We start from the raw sequence: 14352 nt of genomic DNA, 5'->3' as shown, positions 1-14352 counted from the left end.
ACAGGAGGCTGGCAGATAAAAACAGGAATGAATGATTATGGACAGAAAAGGCTTTGAAATGTTATACTGAATTTTTTCAATTACAAGACTTAGATGAAGACTGATGAAGGCAATTGAGTCATAAACAGTTTCAGAAGACACCCTGTCAATTACAACCCCTACACACACACACACACACACACACACACACTAAACTCACATTTTCACAAGTCACCACTGTCACGACCCGGCTCATGAGCCGTGACAAAAAGTGGAGGTACACAGTGTTTAACGTAAAGAATTAAAGATTTATTAACATAACTTAACCAAAACCATTCTATAGTTGTGAAGTGTGAGAATCTGTAATGTCAGTGTGTCTGCCGATGGATGTGTGAACAAATGGTGAGTGCGGGGTGTTGTGTAAGAGAAATAAAACTAAATCAGGCCAAAGCCAACCAAAGAAAAGACGTGGTGCCATCAGGGTGGATAAGAGGGAGAATGAGGGAAGGAGAGGGGGCCTTTTAACCCCTGGGAGCCTGGCCAGGTGCTCCCAATTGGGGAGACTAGTCTCCACCCACCAGCAGCCTGCAACAGGGAGACACACATACACACAACAACAGGGGGAAAACACATAACCACACCCAGCAGGCCCTGCCAGGCAGGAGGCCGTCACACCCCCCTCCATAAGAAAGGGGTTCCAACCCCGGAACAACAAATAATCAAAGTATCTCTAACCATTAAATAAGTTCTTGCAAGCTAGACATAAGTTATCACATAAATATACATTTTTTTTTTTTTTTTTTCCTCCCCACCAAACGAACTACTAACCTGACATTTTCCATCCGTGGGTGCAGCTCAGCACTTGTAACATACCCCTTCCCCCTCAGCAACCTGGTACCAGTAAGAAGCAGTTTAAGAAAGGGAAAGTTACGCACAAGGAAAAGTTACACTGAGGACATGCAGGTTGCTACACAGTTATTACAGTCCTACTGAGGAGCTCTGGACAGCGCGTCTGCCACCACGTTGTCAGAACCCTTGATGAACTTAATGTCTAGCCAGTAGGACTGCAGGAGTAAAGACCATCTTATTAACCTCTGGTTTGGACATTGCAGAGAGTTAAGGAAAGTTAGGGGATTGTGGTCGGTGTAAACAACAACCGGTACAACACCACATCCCACATAAACATCAAAATGTTTCAGGGCCCAAATGAGTGCAAGCGCTTCTTTCTCTACCGTAGAATAGTTTAACTGGTAGGAGTTGAATTTCTTCGAAAAGAAGCTCACGGGTTTCTCAAAGCCAAAATCATCAGCCTGCAGGAGGACTGCGCCCGCTCCCACGTGACTAGCGTCCACTTGGAGTGAGAACGGACGGTCAAACCGCGGGGCCGCCAAAACTGGCGCATTAATCAATAGTGCTTTCACACGCTCAAAAGCCTGTTGGCACACAGGGGACCACACAAAAGTTACCTTACCCTTCAATAAATCAGTAAGTGGCGCTACCACTTCAGAAAAATTTCTGCAAAAACTTCTGTAGTATCCCACAAGACCAAGAAAGCGCATGAGTTCTTTTTTCGTGGTAGGTGGAGAATACTGTTCCACAGCTCGCACCTTTTCCTGCACCGGACAGACTGTGCCCTGACCAACCACCCGACCCAAGTACGTCACCGTCGCCCTCGCGAACTCACACTTGGCGAGGTTGACAGTGAGACGCGCTTCTGCCAGACGGCTGAACAGCGCCCGGATGCGCTCCAGATGAGAAGACCACGTATCAGAACATACAACAACATCATCTAAATAGACAGTACATCCCTCCAAGTCCCCCAGGACTTTGGTCATGAGCCACTGAAATGTTGCCGGCGCATTACGCAGACCAAAAGGCATTACATTGTAAGAAAACAAGCCATTTGGCGTTATAAACGCCGAGATTTCACGTGCCCGCTCTGACAATGGGACCTGCCAATAGCCCTTCAGTAAATCAAATTTACTCACATATTTAGCATGGCCAACCTGGTCAATACAGTCTTCCATACGAGGAAGTGGAAACGAATCGGGCTTAGTCACCGCATTCACCTTACGGAAGTCCGTGCAAAACCTGGGAGTGTTATCAGATTTGGGAACTAACAGGCAAGGTGAAGCCCAGCTTGAGGACGAGGGCTCAGCGATTCCATGGTCCAACATATACATTACCTCAGCGTCCAGATATTTACGCTTTTCAGGATTGACTCTGTAAAATCTCTGCCGAATTGGCTGAGCATCCCCAACATCTATATCATGTTCAATGAGGTGCGTCTGGGTGGGAGTGTCTCCAAACAAACATGGACAAGCATTGATGAGCTCTGATAAATCTGCCTGCTCTGACTCCGCCAGATGACCCAGCAAAACACTCAACTGGGAAAGTGACTCTGAGTTCTTCAAACGGCCATGCAACACAGCAGAATCAAGCCCAGGCAATCCATCCTCTACATCTGCTGCCACAGACTGAGGAGCAGAAATCACAGACACTCTTTGCACTGAACATGCCGGGTGCGTGCGCACCGGAGGAGACTGAACATTAGCCACAGATGGACCAGACCCACGACCATAATAAGGCTTCAACAAATTTACATGGCACAGCTGAGTTGCCTTCCTGCGCTCAGGGGTTGATATAATATAGTTCTGTTCAGACACTTGCTTCAACACCTTGTGTGGACCAGTAAATCTCGCCTGGAATGGCGAAGTAACAATGGGCAGCAACGCCAATACCTGGTCCCCCACACAAAATACACGGCGCTCAGCACGTCTATCATACAGATTTTTCATTTTACCTTGCGCAGATGACAATTTCCGTTTTGCCAGCTCTCCAGCTGCATACAATCTGTGCCGGAATCCATTTACAAAATCTATAAGATTCTTGGGAGGCTCTGCCTCCCTCCACTTGTCATACAACAGGGTCAACGGGCCACGTACAGTGTGCCCAAACACCAAATCATTTGGACTAAATCCCGTGCTCTCCTGTGTCACCTCTCGAGCCGCCAACATCAGCCAAGGCAACCCCTCCTCCCAGTCTGCATCCATCTCAACACAATAAGCCCGCAAGAGCGACTTCAGGGTCTGATGGAAACGCTCTAGTGCGCCTTGACTCTGTGCATGGTAAGCCGAGGCCTTGTTATGCTTTACATGGAGCTGTTTCAACACCTGGGAGAAGAGATGAGAAGAGAAGTTTGACCCCTGGTCCGACTGGATGATTTTTGGGATACCAAAAATAGACATAAACTGGGTGAGAGCACGTACCACAGACCGAGCAGTTATCGTGCGAAGCGGGTAAGCAGCTGGATATCTGGTGGATTGACACATCACTGTGAGAAGGTAAACTGCGCCAGAACGAGAGCGAGGCAGTGGACCCACACAATCAATAATTACATGTTCAAAAGGCTGCGCTACAGCTGGAATTGGAAACAGAGGAGCAGGTGCTATACCCTGGTTGGGCTTACCAGTGAGTTGGCAGGTGTGACAAGTTTTAATATAAGCGGCAACATCCTTTTTCACACGCGGCCAAAAGAAATGCCGCAGCAACCGGTCGTAGGTTTTCCGGACACCCCAGTGCCCAGCATCATCGTGGGCCAGCTTCAGCACAGACTCACGATACTTACGAGGCAACACAATCTGAATGATGGGGTCTCCAATGAACCTGTCCCCGTGGGGCACCCACTTCCGGACTAACAATCCACCATGCATAAAATAACACCGTGAGTTATTTTTTACCTCCTCTGCAGATAGCACTTGTTCAAACAACTCTCCCAGAGAGAGATCAGCTCGCTGCTCAGCCTTCAGGTCCTCCTGTGAAATCTCCAGAGGAACACCAGACAAAGAAAATGCACACAACTCTGAGACATCAGCCTCCAACTTCTCAACACCAGACACATCTGAATTGCCACTCGTCATAGAGCGCGTTACCGCACAAGCAGTAAAAACGTCTGGGAAGTTCACTTCACTGTCATCAGGCTGCTTCCTCACTAGCGGAACAGATGACACCACCAGAGGCGGTGGCGGCGGGGCATCAGCCCACACACGATCTCCTGCCACACCATTCCCCAAAATCAGTGTGATGCCCTGGATAGGCAGCGCCGGACGCACACCAACAGCCACCTTGCCCTCAAAGAGATCCGACTGCAGCATGACGTTATGCAGCGGCACCTGCAACACTTTCATGCCCATTCCCAAGACAGGAACGGAGCACCCGGTGTCGCTTTCTTCTGAGAATGGCAACACTGAGGCTTGGATGAAAGAATCAAAAGCAGCAGTATCCCGCAGGATTTTCACTGGCACTTTAACATCACTACCTACCAAGGAAACAAAACCATCAGACACAAAAGGGAGGAACGAATCAAGTTCATCAGGTAAGGCTTTCGTTTGCTTCTCAGCACTTACCACATGCACAGCAGACAACGTAGGCTTAGACACAGCCACACAAGCACCCTTTGCCTGTCCCGCAGGACCAGTCTGTTTAGACTTGTTCTTAAGGGCAAAACAGTCTGCCTTCCAGTGCCCTTTTTTATGGCAAAAATTACAGACTTTATCAGAATTTCTCATGCCACGCTCTCTCATGTCAGGTCTACCTGTGTGGGCAGAAGAAAACGGGCCGCCTGCGTCAGCGTTCTCCACAAAACCAACACTGTGCGCGCGTAACTCCCTTGGATTACGCCTGTGAGTTAAAACGTAGTCGTCGGCTAGAGCAGCCGCTGCAGCAGCAGTTTTCACTTTCTGATCGCCGATGTACGTGGCAATACTCTCAGGAATTGAGTTCTTAAACTGCTCCAGCACAATTAAATCACACAGTTGGTCAAAGTTCTCTACCTTCAAAGCAGAACACCAGCGCGTAAAGTGCGCGGTCAGGTCACGTGCAAATTCCAAATGAGTCTGCTTATCTCCTTTTACCCACGTCCGAAAACGCTGGCGATAAGCTTCGGGAACAAGCTCATAAGCTTTCAAGACAGCTGATTTTACAACAACATAGCTTTGACAGTCAACAGAAGACAACGAGGAGTAGGCCTCCTGCGCTCTCCCAGTCAATGCGCACTGAAGCATTAACGTGCGAGCTGACTCCGGCCATTTCAGCGTGTCCGCCACCCGTTCAAACAGAGCGAAAAACGTCTCCGGATCCTTGTCATTGAATTTTGGCAACAGACGCAAGTTACCCAAAATGTCAAAACCATTGTCCGGCCCAGAGCTACTGGAGAAACTCTCCCGCTCCGCAACACTGTCAACAGGCAACTTACCACATTTAATCAAATCAAGCTTGTACTGCTCCAAATTCAGTTTTGACTGTTCAGACTGAAAGCGTAGTTTTTCAACTGCCAGTTCTTTCTCAATTTCCGCCTTCTGCTTCAATCGATCGTGTTCCAATTGCAACGTGAGCATCTCCTTCTGTTGCTCAAATGTTAACCCACCGGCGGCAGCCGGTGGAGGCAAACCAGCGGTCTCAACCGGACTGGGAGGACCACTGGGAGGTTGCTCCTCACTTACGGCCAAAACCCCCGCATCAAACAAGGTTGCCCTCAAAATACATTTAATGTTGTCCTTTAACCTTTTGTCAGGCACATCCACCTCATAATGCTCAGCTATTTTTAACAGCTGATCTTTGGTGCATTTATCCAAAAACTCCTCCGATGGAGCTTTAACAAAATCTACAATCTCCGCCATTTTACACCAAACCAGAGAATTAAATCCAAACACCCTGCACAAACAAAGGAGGCAAAAGCAAGTGTCAGCACGGTGCCTACAACCACAAAGAGCGCACAATCCCCTCTATCTTACCTGCCTACTGTAAACTTACCTGGCTCCACTCATCCCTAGTCTTCATGCAGTCCCGCGGCGGGTACTTATGCACTAAATACCGCTGGCACGGAAAAGCGACCAATGAATGGCAACTCCCCCGAAACCACGGCCGTGCTCCCGAGCAATTGCTCCAACCACGTTCACTGCAACACTAGTGAAAACAATAAACTCGACGCACCCAAAGGGGTAACGCCGCTATACCTATCTAGGGGATTACACACCCGAAAAAAACCTTCAGCACCAGCCGACTCTCACTAATACCCCAGCACCATGCAAAACAACAAAAGCAACAAACTTTTAAACATTAAACAACTTACCAAACACTGTCTAACTCCAACAGAGTGCGTAAACAACCACTCAAGGTTTCCAAATTACGCTCTACAACAGCTGCGCTGTGGGAACCCCGATGACGTCAGCTCATTCACAACTTCGGAGCCCATTCACAAATCACCATTTACCGATCGCGTACCTGGCTGCGCACACCAGGACCAAATCCAGTAATCAGCGCACACTCGCAACAACAAACCAAGAGACATGCGTGATCTAATTCACAATTACTATCAACAACATTACCAAAGTCTCTATACAAACCGGGAAAAGACGAGCCCCCAATTTGTCACGACCCGGCTCATGAGCCGTGACAAAAAGTGGAGGTACACAGTGTTTAACGTAAAGAATTAAAGATTTATTAACATAACTTAACCAAAACCATTCTATAGTTGTGAAGTGTGAGAATCTGTAATGTCAGTGTGTCTGCCGATGGATGTGTGAACAAATGGTGAGTGCGGGGTGTTGTGTAAGAGAAATAAAACTAAATCAGGCCAAAGCCAACCAAAGAAAAGACGTGGTGCCATCAGGGTGGATAAGAGGGAGAATGAGGGAAGGAGAGGGGGCCTTTTAACCCCTGGGAGCCTGGCCAGGTGCTCCCAATTGGGGAGACTAGTCTCCACCCACCAGCAGCCTGCAACAGGGAGACACACATACACACAACAACAGGGGGAAAACACATAACCACACCCAGCAGGCCCTGCCAGGCAGGAGGCCGTCACACCACCACATTAGTGGATGTCCCATGAAGTGAGCCAGATTTAGTGAGGGTGACTCGCCACTTACAGTTTCACTTCAAATAAACTGGCATGTCTCTATCTTTTAATCATATCCTACCTGCAACAGAGCATTTTTTATTCTGCAGTCTGTTTCTATGTCCATCTCCATCTATATGTCGCTATCTCACTGTTAAGTACAGGCCTTACATTAACAACAGAATAGAATGTCTTTAGAATGTCTTTAGAATGTCTTTAATTCCAAAGACATTCTAAAGACATTCTATTCTGTTGTTAATGTAAGGCCTGTACTTAACAGCCTTTACCTCAGTTAATACAGGTAGTTTTTTTAAGATTAGTTTTTGGCATTTCTGTTTTATTTGACAGTCACAGTAGAGAAAGACAGGAAATGCAGGGGAGAGAGAGGGGATGACATGCACTAAATGGCCTGAGGTTGGATTAGAACCCAGGAATAGTTCAGGTAGGGAGCCCAGGGGATATGCAAAAAAAGCGATAAATAATTCAGCAACACTATGATATGAAACACCATTTAGTCATTGTCATGAACCGGCTCAGAGTCCAGACAAAAACAGGAGAGACCACACAGATAACTATGGTTTTAAATGAAATAAATTTAATTGAGCACAGTTAACCAATTACAAAGATGCAATGTAGATGAGTATCAGTGGTTTCAGTAGTGAAAGTGGTGGATGAATGTGTGAACATGTACTGTATTCCAGAGGCCAATCAAGATAAATCTAACAGAAATAACCCAACACAAAACAAAACTATCCTGGCAGGGAGGAGAGAGAGAGAGTACAGAGGAGAGTACATAATCAGAGCACTGTGAGCAAAGATGCTCATTAGGTTTTATGGTGCGCTCTGGGGATTCTCCTCCAGCGCACTGGACTGATTATGGGGCTGAGACTCACTCAGAGTCACAACCAAAAGTGAAACCTAAGTCTCTGGATGACACGACAGAAATGATGATCAACCGACCGACTGAGATTGCAATCCTGCAGACATGATAGGAATCAGCTGAGGGACTGATCTCAAGTAAAACCAGCAAGGAGGAGTTTTGTGTTAAATAAAAGTTCTTGTGAAACTACAAATTACAGTAAGAAATTAGACAGGTAAAATAACAGATAAATAATAACTACAAGACAAATAAAAGGCCAGTGCGCACTGACATGCATGTTGCAGGGAAAAAAGATGGACAATATATCAATCTGTAAATGCACATAGTGAGACAGTGAGTTGAATCATGAGTGAGAAAACGAACAAGGAACTTACCTGTTCTTCTGTGTCTGAGTGTTGTGCAGCCGAGGTCTGTGTGCAGAGGGGAAGCTGCTGCACTGGACTCCCAGTGATGATCTGAGTGGTTTTATATCTGCTCACCATGTGATTTCTAGTAAATGCTCTGTCTGCAGGAACTGGGGTTATGTTACCACCATGGTTCTCTGAGTGAAGAGACAGTCTCCCACCCACATACTGATGGGACAGAGAGCCTCAGCGCTGCATGGCACGATGATAAGACAGAGCTGCAGGGCTCAGCAACAGCTCTGCTAATACTAATGATAGTAATGATAATGATAAATTTTTTAATTTATATAATACCTTGCACAAACAGTTAGGAATCAAAAATACATATCGTTTTCAAAAAATGAGATTAAAATTAGAAAAGCGCTCCAGGCTTGCACGGGAAGAACACAGACATTTAAACAGGGAACTTAAAGTTTATAAGTGTTGTTGTTCCTCACAACCTGATCACTGTGTTGTAATGAGAAACTGCAGTCTGAGTGTGTGTGTGTGATGGAGCTGCAGGCATCGCCTCACTAAACAGGTGCACAGTTCCAATACGCACACTCCCAAATAAATGTATGCATCAGATTACAATGTGTTGTTGGTGTAGTTTCTTTTGATTGTGTTAATCTGCTAAAGATGGATCCTATTTAAGGGATTAACATGTTAGTTGGTTTATTTTCAGATGTTTTCTATTGTTATGTTGTAAACTCTGGTTCTGATCACTCTGTCTGAGGTGGTTCCTGAGATCAGCATCGTCATGGAGGCGCAGACATCAGAGGGCCTTGGGGTGGCAATGTCTGGGATTAGCCTGTTTAACTAAACTTCAGTCTGTCTGCCTATTGCTGCTACAGTTTATGAGACAGTGACTTCGGGGGAAATCGCTCTTTAACCACTGTTTGAGTTTTTAGCTATGACCCAAAAGCATACTCCATAGTTATTCTAACCAAGCTTTAAGAATGGTTTCAAAATGCAGTAAACTCCAGAATATCAGTCCACACTGAACCGGCTCAGGATTTTGAGTGTGTACTGTTAAGCCGAGGCTTTCGAACAAAACTGAACCCACAATGTGGAGTCGGTGATACAATCAAAAAGCACTTTAATCGAGGCCAGATGGCACAAAAATAGACAGAGACAATGGAGATCCACCGACGAGGCTGGACGCGTCAGGCAGGGCAAGGAGAGGCAGGCAGGGCACGGAGGAGCAGACAGGGTCACGCATGGCAAACGATGAACTGGCGGAGAATGGAGGTCTGAACTGGGGTAATATGGGCCCAATCCCAATGTCCACCCTCACACACTCACTGACTTTGAGGCGCGCTCCCGCTAAGTCCGTGAGGTCTTAGGGTTGTCCCATTGACAAATCATGAAGTGTGTGAGGGATCTCTCCCGGACTTTTTGAGCCCTTAATGCACCCTTTCCATAAGTGGGCATCTCCGCAGACTTAGCGTAAGGGAATTACCCATAGTTCATTGCATTGTGACATATGACATGATTCCCCTGGGGAAACCAGCTGGCGGCCGCGATAAAAGTGAAGTGAAACGAGCAAATTTGTAAACAATCCAATCCAATCCAATCCACTTTATTTATAAAGCACAATTTTAACAAACACAAGGTTTTCCGAAGTGCTGCACAACAAGATAGAACACCACAAGATAACACAATAGAAGCTGAATAAAAAAGTAAAATACACAATAGGATAACACGATAAAATAAGATAAGATCAAATCAAATAAAATAAAATAATAATAATAAGAAGAAAAGATAATATAAAATACTAAAATAAAATAAAATAATAATACAATTATAATTTAAATAGAATAAAATATGTAAAATGCAGTGCCCGCACAGCATAAAAAGAAAAAAACATGGAGGGTGCAATCAGCAGTGACGCTGCAAAAAAGAAAATGTTCTCATGTGAGTATAATAATATATATATGATGGCCTTCAGAAACTAAGGAAATAAGCAGATAGGCAATGCATAGGCTATTTGTTTTTTATCTCTTGGCAAACTCATCAATGCCTTTTGTGAGAGTAGATCATTTTTTTAATGCTGTTTTCACAACTCCTCAAAAATACCAAGCAAAAAAACGTAAAAATAAAAAGTCCCAAAGCTGCGATTGTGAGAAACATGATGCATCGCTGCTGACAACCAAACAAAGGGCTGTCCCATTCCTTTTTATAGTACTTCAGCCCCTTGCAGCCTCACGCACTCAGTCACTTTCCAGGTGCAGCTACTTAAGTCAGTGAGGGCTCAGGGCTCAGGGCTTAGGGAGGAGATTGAGATTCAGCCAGGGTCACGCATGGCAAACGACGAACTGGCGGAGAATGGAGGTCTGAACCGGGGTAATATACTGTAGCAGGGTGGAGATAATTGGAGATGCAGACCAGGTGCGTGAAGGGACAGGTGAGGGAGATGAGACTAATGAGCCTGCCACGCCCAGCCTACAAACAGGAAGACAGACTGACAAAACACAAGGGGAGGGGAAACAGAGGGAAAACTCACCCTGCGTTCCAAGACCCATACTACCATACTATTTAGTAGGGAAAAAAAGAATTAGTATGTCCCAATACATACTAAACTACATACTTTGTAAGGGCAGCTGCAGTACATACTAAAGTTAAAAAGTATAAGTATGCGATTTGGAACGCAGGGAAACTGACAGGGACAGGATAGAGGCGGCTCCTAACATGTACACTGTTTTCCCACAATGCAGCGGTGGCAACAGTGCAGAGTGATATCCAACCCAAGCGCTGGACTAAAGTAGAAGGTGAGATTTTGCCCAGTTTTTTGGGGGGTCTTTTTTTCCAGCACAAGTATTTTTTGGTTTTCTTCAACTGTGATTTTGTCATTTGGTGAGAGTTGCAGTAGAGCTTTTTTTTTTTTTTTTTTTTAAATCCCCTTATTTGTATTGATAGTGTTGTAAGGAATACACATTCATACTTTACACATTTGGATACCTATGTGTGTGTGTTCCCTACATGTATGACAAAAGTTTATTGCAAACTGCTGCTCTGCAGACAGAAAAAGAAAAAGCAACAAGTGTTTTTCATCTCTAGTCTGTGTGTTTGTGATATATTTTTTGTCAGTACACACAAACCATCATTTGAATAAACACAAGTTCTTAAAAGAGTTTGAAAAGTTTCACAAGAATTGTTTGCTTTTGCAAGAGATGTACATATTTTACATTTTGCTAGTCTGGAGTGAGTTTTTATGGTAAGTGTGTAGAGGTGTGTGGGTGATGGTCTGGAAAACTGGTTAAAAACTGTAATAAAAGTCTTTGATTGAAAATATTCACCTTTTTGGAGTCTACAGATGTGACAGGAATTCACAGTCATTTATAGAGATCTGTTTTACCCAACAACAGTTTTGGAGTGAGGGGGAAAATGTGCAGAGTTTCATTTGTTAGTTATGATGAGTAAGTCTGACATGGAAGTGAAATGCTTTCATCGACTCACGTTTCCAGGCTGCACTGTTCAGGCTTACTTGTCAATATTTAATGGAAATAACTGGCATGATAGTATCAATACAAAAATCAGAAAGATGGAGCCAAAACTACCAAAACCTATGTAATTATATTGTCATTTTATTGCAATGTCCAGCAATGCATGGATGAATAGTTAACAGTAGGAACAGTCATTTCTCCACTTTTAAAGGTCTTTACAATTTATACATCACAAACACAAAACAGTCAAATATTTAGAAAAATGTGGCAGGAGGTCAACGTTCATAAACGATCACAGTGATGACAGCAGATTCATGTCAGAGTCCAGATGGAGGGCCGCTTTAGTCCACCTCCTCGATGGTCGGGCCCTGAGAGCTGGATCGTGCCTGCTCTCGGCAGCTGCCTGCAGGCACTCCTCCCTGATACAACTTGGTGATGATGGGGTTACACACTTTCTCCAGCTCTTTCTGCTGGTGCTGGAACTCCTCTTTATCAGCCAGCTGGTTGTTCTCCAGCCAGGCAATGGTCTGTTCACACTTCTCCACCACCTTCTTCTGCTCCTCTTCATTGATTTTGCCCTTCAGAGTCTCGTCCTGCACGCTGCTCTTCATGTTGAAGGCGTACGACTCCAGGGAGTTCTTGGCAGCGATCTTCTCCCTCTGAAGATCGTCCTCGGCTTTATATTTGTCAGCGTCCTGCACCATCCTCTCGATCTCCTCTTTGCTGAGCCGGCCCTTATCGTTGGTGATGGTGATCTTGTTCTCTTTGCCGGTGCTTTGGTCCACCGCAGACACGTTCAGGATGCCGTTGGCGTCGATGTCAAAGGTGACCTGGATCTGAGGAACCCCTCTGGGAGCAGGGGGGATTCCTGACAGCTCAAACTTGCCCAGCAGGTTGTTGTCCTTGGTCATGGCTCGCTCTCCTTCATAGACCTGGATGAGGACCCCAGGCTGGTTGTCAGAGTAAGTGCTGAAGGTCTGGGTCTGTTTTGTGGGGATGGTGGTGTTGCGTTTGATCAGAGACGTCATGACACCTCCGGCTGTCTCGATACCCAGGGACAGAGGTGCCACGTCCAGCAGCAGCATGTCCTGAATGCTGCCTGAGGTGTCGCCTGTGAGGATGGCGGCCTGGACGGCGGCACCATAAGCCACTGCTTCATCTGGGTTGATGCTCTTGTTCAGCTCCCTGCCGTTGAAGAAATCCTGCAGCAGTTTCTGGATTTTGGGGATTCGGGTGGAGCCTCCGACCAGGACAATGTCATGGATCTTGGCCTTGTCCATTTTGGCATCACTCAGGGCTTTCTCCACAGGCTCTAATGTTCCCCGGAACAGGTCGGAGCACAGCTCCTCAAAGCGAGCCCTGGTGATGGAGGTGTAGAAGTCAATGCCCTCAAACAGAGAATCAATCTCAATGCTGGCCTGGGAGCTGGAGGAAAGGGTCCTCTTGGCCCTCTCACAAGCAGTGCGCAGCCTCCTCAGGGCTCTCTTGTTTTGGCTTATGTCCTTCTTGTGTTTCCTCTTAAACTCCTCCACAAAGTGGCTGACCATGCGGTTGTCAAAGTCCTCTCCGCCCAGGTGGGTGTCTCCAGCTGTGGCTTTCACCTCAAAGATCCCGTCCTCAATGGTCAGGATGGACACGTCGAAGGTGCCCCCGCCCAGGTCGAAGATCAGGACGTTACGTTCTCCTGACTTGCCTTTGTCCAGACCGTAGGCGATGGCGGCGGCCGTGGGCTCGTTGATGATCCTCATGACGTTCAGTCCTGCGATGACGCCCGCATCCTTAGTGGCCTGACGCTGAGAGTCATTGAAGTAAGCTGGGACAGTGATGACTGCGTTGGACACCTTCTGGCCCAGGTAGGCCTCGGCAATCTCTTTCATCTTCACCAGGACCATGGAGGAAATCTCCTCAGGGTAGAAGCACTTGTCCTCCCCCTTGTATTCCACTTGAACTTTGGGCTTCCCTCCATCTGAAACCACCTTGAAGGGCCAGTGCTTCATGTCTGACTGCACCACCGCATCGTCAAACTTTCTTCCGATCAGCCGCTTGGCATCAAACACCGTGTTGCTGGGGTTCATGGCCACCTGGTTCTTGGCCGCATCACCGATCAGTCTCTCGGCGTCTGTGAAGGCCACATAGCTGGGAGTGGTCCTGTTGCCCTGCTCGTTGGCGATGATTTCAACTTTTCCGTGCTGGAAAACCCCCACACAGGAGTAGGTGGTGCCCAGGTCAATGCCAATAGCTACACCTTTAGCTGCACTCATCTTGCTGGAGAGAGCTGCCTGTGAAGACGTGGAGCAACATTTTAGCATCATATTATATCACCAAGTTACAGCATATCAACACCTACTCACACTACATCTCACAGTCTACATTATTATTATGTCACACTATTGATTTAATTATTGATTAACTTAACAAAACAAGCCAAATCCCCACACTTTTAATTGTTTTCATACTCATGACTTCTTAGAGGGAAAAAAAGCTCATCCATATGATTTGCTCAAACTGTAAACACTACTGCTATGAATATTTTTCATAGCCTACCATCTATTATAAAATAAGAACAACTTGATTGCCAACCGTAAATTGTCCCAGTAATAATCATACAGTTTGATAGCATTTATTTCATATAAATAATAGTGAATCAGTAGGCTACTTACTATTGTTAAATGTGCCTGTCCGATAAAGGAAGTGGACGAGTTTTCTTCTTCTCCTCTTGATCCTCTGCTGAGGTCTGACCTGCCGCAGTTTCTCTTTCTGCTCCCGGCG

The 14352-nt window shown here is 46.0% G+C and overlaps 1 protein-coding gene across 1 annotated transcript; it reads right to left on the bottom strand.

The window, feature by feature from the left end:
- Window positions 1–11722: 11722 nt before the first annotated feature.
- On the bottom strand, window positions 11723–14352 carry LOC115363380 (heat shock 70 kDa protein 1-like). The gene is made up of 2 exons (XM_030057555.1): window positions 14244–14352; window positions 11723–13862 (listed from the first exon to the last, which is right to left on the bottom strand). Exon 2 carries the CDS (start codon window positions 13842–13844, stop codon window positions 11925–11927), a length of 1920 nt encoding a protein of 639 aa, XP_029913415.1. The 5' UTR covers window positions 13845–13862; window positions 14244–14352; the 3' UTR covers window positions 11723–11924.

The sequence above is a fragment of the Myripristis murdjan genome, chromosome 8, assembly GCF_902150065.1.
Source record: "Myripristis murdjan chromosome 8, fMyrMur1.1, whole genome shotgun sequence".
Classification (NCBI taxonomy): domain Eukaryota; kingdom Metazoa; phylum Chordata; class Actinopteri; order Holocentriformes; family Holocentridae; genus Myripristis; species Myripristis murdjan.
Note: the sequence above shows the minus strand (reverse complement) of the source record. Positions and strands in the feature narration are given on the sequence as shown.